This window comes from Nicrophorus vespilloides, unplaced genomic scaffold, assembly GCF_001412225.1.
Source record: "Nicrophorus vespilloides isolate i.1.1-1 unplaced genomic scaffold, Nicve_v1.0, whole genome shotgun sequence".
Classification (NCBI taxonomy): Eukaryota; Metazoa; Arthropoda; class Insecta; order Coleoptera; family Silphidae; genus Nicrophorus; species Nicrophorus vespilloides.
In genome coordinates, this window is record NW_017096602.1 from 672,390 (window position 1) to 679,913 (window position 7,524).

At 29.8% G+C, this 7,524-nt stretch overlaps 1 protein-coding gene across 1 annotated transcript; it reads left to right on the plus strand.

The window, feature by feature from the left end:
* Positions 1-485: 485 nt before the first annotated feature.
* On the plus strand, positions 486-3,750 carry LOC108557563 (putative ATP-dependent RNA helicase DDX11-like protein 8). The gene is made up of 12 exons (XM_017914124.1): positions 486-659; positions 715-1,149; positions 1,199-1,365; positions 1,416-1,930; positions 1,982-2,118; positions 2,176-2,272; positions 2,323-2,549; positions 2,604-2,804; positions 2,857-3,097; positions 3,187-3,317; positions 3,375-3,590; positions 3,659-3,750. The coding sequence occupies exons 1-12, from the start codon at positions 525-527 to the stop codon at positions 3,689-3,691; spliced, it is 2,535 nt and encodes an 844-aa protein (XP_017769613.1). The 5' UTR covers positions 486-524; the 3' UTR covers positions 3,692-3,750.
* Positions 3,751-7,524: the final 3,774 nt, after the last annotated feature.

The window sequence follows — 7,524 nt, forward strand, 5'->3', positions numbered from 1 at the left end:
TACACTATGGTTAATTTAAAATATTAAGAAATATTTGTGTGTATTGAAATCATCAACGCTGATGACTTTCTGAATAATCAGAAGATGTTAATTCAATGAAGAGAAAATAACTTCACACGTTTTCTTTATAAATATTTATGTTTAATATTTAGTTTTTAACACAATTGCTTTCTATTTATCTGATTTTTCTTTAATTAAAACAAAAAGTTAAGTAACAATAATATTGTTTGTTACTTAATATTTGTTTACAAATATAACATGATTAAAATCGATCAATATTTTCATCTAAAATGTATTAATTAATAAATTAAATTGAATTGTTATACAAATTTGTAATACATATTTTGGACAAATTTATATTGAATAAAGTAAAATAGTAACTATTTTTAATTCAAATTATTTTTATATAGATCACCTATATTACATCATGTACATAGTGATGCCTATATAAATGTTGTTTACATCTTTACCTACAGCAGATTTTGAATCAAGTACATATCAAATACTAATTGTTATAATCAAGAATGAATCATTTAAATACACCAGAGGAATTTGATTTTCCTTTCACCCCATACAATATACAGGATAAGTTTATGAGGAATTTATTTGAAACTTTGGAGAACAGAAAATTCGGTATTTTCGAGAGTCCAACAGGAACTGTAAGTAAAATATTTTATAAGAATTAACACAAAATGTAATTTAATTTTTTTTTAGGGTAAATCATTGAGCATACTCTGTGGTGCTCTACGATGGCTCAAAGATTACAATAAGAATGAGTTTGAGGTTATCAAAGGGAACATATCCGAAGCAAATAGTGAGAAGGATTTACTAAAAGCAAGTAAGGATGATTGGATAGCATCTCAGGCAAAGGAAATTTCGATAACAAGAAAACTGAATGAGTTGAAATTGGAATCTGATAAAATTGAGAATTATTATAAGAAAATTGAGGAGCTGAAGAAAAAGAAGAAAAAATATAAATTGGATAGAAGCAAGTATCTTAAGAAAGCTAAAAATGTTGAGGATGAGGTGGATGAGTTTGGTGAGAAAAAGAGTGATAATTTAGAGGATGATCTGTTGCTTGCTGAGATTGTTGATGTGGATGAAGAGGAGAATGAGGATGAGATTGAGGATAAATATGCTCCAGTTAAGGTAATTATATTAAAAATGTGGAAATTATGTATTGTAATATAAGTTTCAGATCTTTATTTGCAGCAGAACTCATTCACAATTGGCCCAATTCATTGGGGAAATCAACAAGTCTCCTTTTGCTAAGGATGTGAGAGTTGTAACTTTAGGTTCCAGACAGAATTACTGTATAAATCCAGATGTTAATAGGTTGAAGAATATATCTTTGGTCAATGAAAGGTGAGGTTTTATTGATGAAATGGTTATTTCTTAATGGTAATATTATGTAGGTGTTTAGATTTGCAAAAATCGCAAGGGAAGGCAACTAAAAAGGAGGAAGGTAAAGTTGTTAAAAAGCAAAAAAGTAGTTCAAATTGCAAATGTCCTTATTACAAGCAACAAACTATAGAGGAATTGAAAGATGTGGCGTTGCTAGAAGTTTGTGATATCGAAGATTTAATAAGTAGTGGTAAAGAGTTGAAAGCGTGTCCTTATTATGCGAGTAGGAAGGCTGTGGAAGATGCTGAAGTTGTTTTGGTACCTTATAATACGATTTTGCATAAGGCGACTAGAGAAGCTAATGGTATCAAGTTGAAAAATAATGTTGTTATTATTGATGAAGCTCACAATCTGCTGGAAGCTATGGCTCAAATGTATAGTGCTGAAGTAACCAGTAATCAATTAGTCCATGCTCAACAACAATTGAAAGGATATAAAGCGAAATACAGCACTAGGTTCTCATCGCAAAATTTGCTTTGTATAAATCAATTGATTTATATAATTACAGCATTAAAAGATGAATTAGGTAACTATAATATTCAATCTATTAATTATCTTATTAATTGAAATATTTTAGAAAGAGACGTTGAAATTAAGGGTGATATTAAAACTGAAATATCCACTCTTACTAGTTTCGTGTTAACAGCTGGAATTGATAATTATAACATGTTTAAGCTGATTAAGTTTGCAAAGGATAGTAAAATTTCTCAAAAGGTAATTGTTATTAATATAAGTATACAAATATTTAGGAATTAAATGTTTAATTTACAGTTGCATAGTTTTGCAATTAAATTTCCGGAACCGGAGGTGGTGAAGAAGGAAGTAAAGAAAGGAGTTTCAAATTTCCTGAAAAGCATTGAGCCTAAAGGTAAATTTTAAAATTTCGATTTTACAAATTAGTTTATTATTTAATTTAAGGTAAAAGTAAAGCTGTCGAAGAAATTAAGATCGAAACTCCTGAGAAACCGAAACCTAAGCAAGCTCCTAGTAATCCCTTACTGTCGGTTATTTCTTTTCTGGAAGCTTTAACTTATTCTTACGAAGATGGGAGAATATTGATCCATCGAGGTGATGTTAAAAAGTATCAATTTTTGCTATTGAATCCGTCCATTCACTTTGCTGATGTGGTGAAAGAAGCGCGATCCGTGCGTATGATTTGTTCATGAAAACAAACAATAAATGATTACTCTTTTCTTTAGGTTATTGTTGCTGGTGGTACTATGAAACCAATCTCAGAATTTAGAGATAGGCTCTTCATAAACGCCGGAGCTGAATCGAGTAGGATTGTAGAGTTCTCTTGCGATCACATCATTCCACCTAAGAATATTCTTCCAATTATAGTCACGAGTGGACCAGCCGAAGAAAAGCTTTTATTCAATTTCGATAATCGCAGGAAAATGGTATGGATCAATTTCAAGTTGAGCGTTTCAAACTTATAATTTTATTTTCAAGGGTTTAAATGTGAAATTGCTGTTGCAAGAAACATGCAGGAAAGTTAAAGGTGGAATTGTTGTCTTCTTTCCATCGTATAAGTACGAAGCGTGGATTTGGGATCAAGTGAAGAACATGAAATTCGGTAGACCCGTATTTAGAGAACCGCAGGAATCGGGATCCGTTGATTCGGTTTTGGATAACTATCACAAGGCAATTTACAAATCTGATTGTAAATCGGCTATGCTCTTCAGCGTTGTTGGTAATTAATTAATTATATCCATTGATTATTAATAGAAGTGATTATTCTTTAGAGTAAATTTTATCTAAATATTATGATTTGTTTTTAAGGTGGAAAACTCAGTGAAGGGTTGAACTTTAGCGACGATTTGGGTCGATGTGTTATTGTGGTTGGAATGCCGTACGCGAATATTTATGCGCCGGATTTGAAGGAGAAAATGTCGTTTTTGGATAAGAAAGAGGTGATGTTGAAAATGCTATATGTTTGTTCGCGCATTATTCCAATGAATCATTTACAGGGCTCCGGTTCAGGGAATAAATTTTATGAAAATATGTGCATGAAAGCTGTAAATCAATGCATCGGTAGAGCTGTTCGGCATAAAGACGACTTCGCCTCGGTTCTTCTGCTGGATGAAAGGTACGCAAGGCAAGCGACGAAAAATGCTCTTCCTGATTGGATTAAGCGATCTTTGAGGACCTGCAAATACGATGAAGCTTTCATACTAATGGATAAGGTATAATAGTACATACAATTAATGTGATTAACAAAACAAAAATCATATTAACTTTTATTATATTTCAGTTTTTCACGGATAAAAGTAAACCTGAAGAATGATTTCGATACAATTTCTTTTATTTTTATATTTGCTATTATTTTTTTTATACATTTACAAATAAATCTTTAAAAAATGAGTGTTCTATTGTTCTGTGATTCAAGCATTTAAGTAGAGATGTCGCCACAATATGGTTATCAGTTTTCTAAAATAAATTTCTGTTTGATGAGAGAATTATCAATTCACTATCAATTTTACTATTTCTAAATAGAAATACAAAATAAAAACATTTACAAACTTTGCGAAAGTATACAATTAAATATTTTTTTTTAAGAAATTACTTGATAAAATATAACTAAAAAAAACTTCAGTTTAACTTTCAATTTTTATGTTATGTTATCTAATGTAATACACTTATTTCACCATATTTCAATTAACTAGATAAGTGTAAAAAATTATATTAAAAATTGTTTATCTGGTAATTACCATTAAATAAAATGATAGTGATATAAATAGATTTAAAAATTATTGTCAATTAATAATTGAATTATATTAATTTCACTTATTCTTTTAATTTATTCATGCACTAAATCATTCAGATTGTACTTAATCAATAATGATAGAATTATAATGGTTTGTATTAAAAAAAAGTATCAAATTGAATGAATTGATATTAAATCAAGACAACAAAAATAAAATAAACAATATACAAGTTTTTAAAAAAAAAGTTTCATTTGTAAATACGTAATTTAGTAACATTCATAAAAAATATTTGTTACATAATAAATTCCACTTTATTGGAAATAGTTGTTAGTTAATGAATTTATTCTAAGAGAAATTTCATATTTGAATTTCATTTCTTTACACAAAACAAAATGTATTGTACAATAACATACAAAGGACTCTTAACTTCAGTTTATGCGGCATTATTTACTTATTTTCGTTGAGGATAAAAGGAACTAAATGTCTTTTTAATTATAATATTTTCAATGAACATTATTGTTAATTTTCTACTATTTGTATCATAGGAATAATTAATATAAACTTTATATTATAATGAATGATACTAAAACATTTTTGTTAATTGCAGTAAAAATATATTAAGTATTAAGAGTTAATTGCTTTAAGTTTTTGATGTTTTACATCTTAAGTATTAGATCTTTATAAGATATGTGATAAATAAATAACTAAAGTTGGCAGATTCAGATTGGAATACGGTTTGAAAGTGGTCGTTGCAAAGTTCGAAGAAAGTCTATCTATGTATGTGTGTGTGATGTTAGAATTTTGCTTCGCTTAAATCAATTTAGTGTTAGTAATTAGGAAAGTTGGCGGCGCAGTGAATAAGTGTAAATAACAGTAACAATTCGTTCATAAAATGCGTGTGAAATGTTCGAAATTTACGAGGCAAGTTTATGGGGGGGACCGGCCGCAAAATGTGGGAGAGCAGCAAGAAGCCTCCGGATGATATTAAAACGTGACTCCGCGACGGTAGAAGAAGTAGAATGGGGTTGGAGTTGGTGGGGTGATGGGTGGATTTTAGTTCGCATCCCTCGGTCTTCTTGGCCCTCGGCCAACCCAAACCCCAAACCCTTCCGACCGCCGAAGAAGCGGAGCACCGACGAGGCTCTGCCGACTTAAATGGAAAATAAGAGCGAGATACGGAATATTTAGGAAAATATATGGACCCATAAAGTACAATTCTTATATGAAAAGAAGTTTATTGCAATATTTATTACTTACTTGCGTATGCTATTCGTGAGTAAGATTTATATGTGCTCGGACCGCAGCCGCATGCAGCAATGCAAGAAGAGGTTGAGAATAGAAGTAAAAAAAAAGGTGAGTCGGAGGCGGATGGAACGTCTTCTAGATAAAGCGTAATTGAAATATGTTCGGGGTTTTGACCAAATTTATATGCGATAAATCCCAGAAGATGATATTAAAATCCCTCTACTAGTTTTTTTCCTCACCAAAAACAATGATATTCTTGTCAATTACTACTTTATTGGATATTTTATCAATATTTAATCTAATATTATTTTATATAATAATTCTTGACGTTTTATTTAAATGAACAATGTTAGCTAGTATAAAAACGAAATACTCCAATTTCATCAAATATTATATAGTTTTAAAAATGAATAATATTTTATTGAATGAATATTTGAATTTTTTATAAAGAATAAAAAATATTTTCAACATTTTCCAACAAAATTTACATAAAACATTAAGAATTTGTTGTTGATTGAAAGACATTAAATCTTTTCTACTAATTAATTAAATAACGCATTTTCGTACATATATCTACGATCAAATAAAAACTTTATTATTCATCACATTTCCAATATAAAACAAATTTCAAAAACCATTTATCATTTCTTGAAGAACGTTACAGGAAATGTGAAAAATATACGAAGATTTTTGATTTCAAGAGTAACATTAAGGAATGATTTTTTTGAAAATTTATTATAATTTGGTTTCATTGACTTTAGTTTCTTTTGAAATTTTCAAACCCGACTATATTGAATACAAACTATGCAATGTATATAGAAATAGAAGATTATTATTACTGAAATAATAGATTTACACGAAATCCGAATTAGGTATATATTTGAATTGAATATTAGTTAAGAGTTTTATGAAAAGAAAATATGTTCATAACATTAAGAAACAAATATTTTCAATGTTACGTAATTCCGTACTTTCATGAGATGAGATGAGAATAACTTGTGTTTTTATTATTTAAATTTTAATATTTTATTACAGCACAAATGAATGTTTCTTATTATGTTTAATTAAACCTAGAAGAAAACGTTTTATTAAATTTTAAGTTCCAAAATCTTTGTTCTTATGCAATTTGCATTGTTGTTTATCATATCATATTAAATAAGCAATTAAGATGATTATATGACAAAACAGCAGTGCTTTCAATAGATATATATGAAAAGTTATTATTGAAATATGTTCGAAGGATTTTCGAGTGCATCAATGCGTATCATAAATCTCCGTGAATAAAATGAGAGCCCCGAAGGGTAGTCGCGTGTCAATCATCCCTTTATCAGCTGCGATTCATCTTGCACTCAATTCCATGGTTTAAGGGAGGTTGGGGAAGGGATGACGGAGAACACGAGGAAGATGAGTGAGGGTGAACTTGATGAGGATTGTTATCAGTGTTTAGGATCGTATTATCGAAATACAGAGAATAAGCGAGAGATTGTACGTATACATGAAAGTATGTGTGTGTGTGTCGTAATATCCTTTGGGAGCCGAACAGTGGTTTTGCTAAATAATGGGCCGTTAATAAGGGGTCAATTCACTTGGGTCCCAACTACATGACACTTCCTGCTAACGCCGTCCCCGCAATATGTTCCATATTTAAAGCTCCATTTGTATACATGGAACACGACACTAACCATATTTGCATTGCCCCACCGTCGCTAAACACACGCAAAAAAAAATCACGAAACATCAGAACACCCTATTTATTATCACCGAATTATCATCTCTCCGGATAATACTACAAGCGTTAAACGTCATAAAAAGTAGTATAAACTAACAATTCATTAATTACTCAGCTTCAAAATAAAACCATATATGCACATTTTTTATCACATATATAACAGCGTTTTCAAACCTAGACCCTGCGCGTTTAATTTTTAATCGCGCTGTCACCTCATGTCAACGACATAATTAAGAAATAAATGATATTGTATACATGTATACAATAAAGAACAGTATAATATTTTGTTGAAATTGCAACGTCTTCTTATAGCAATTATTTTTATAGCAACAGTCACACATAAGTAAAATAATTAACATCTATTGCAAACAGCTATTAATCATAAGTGTTTCCACTCAACTTCTTGTTTATATAACATTGTTTTCAGAAGTTTACATT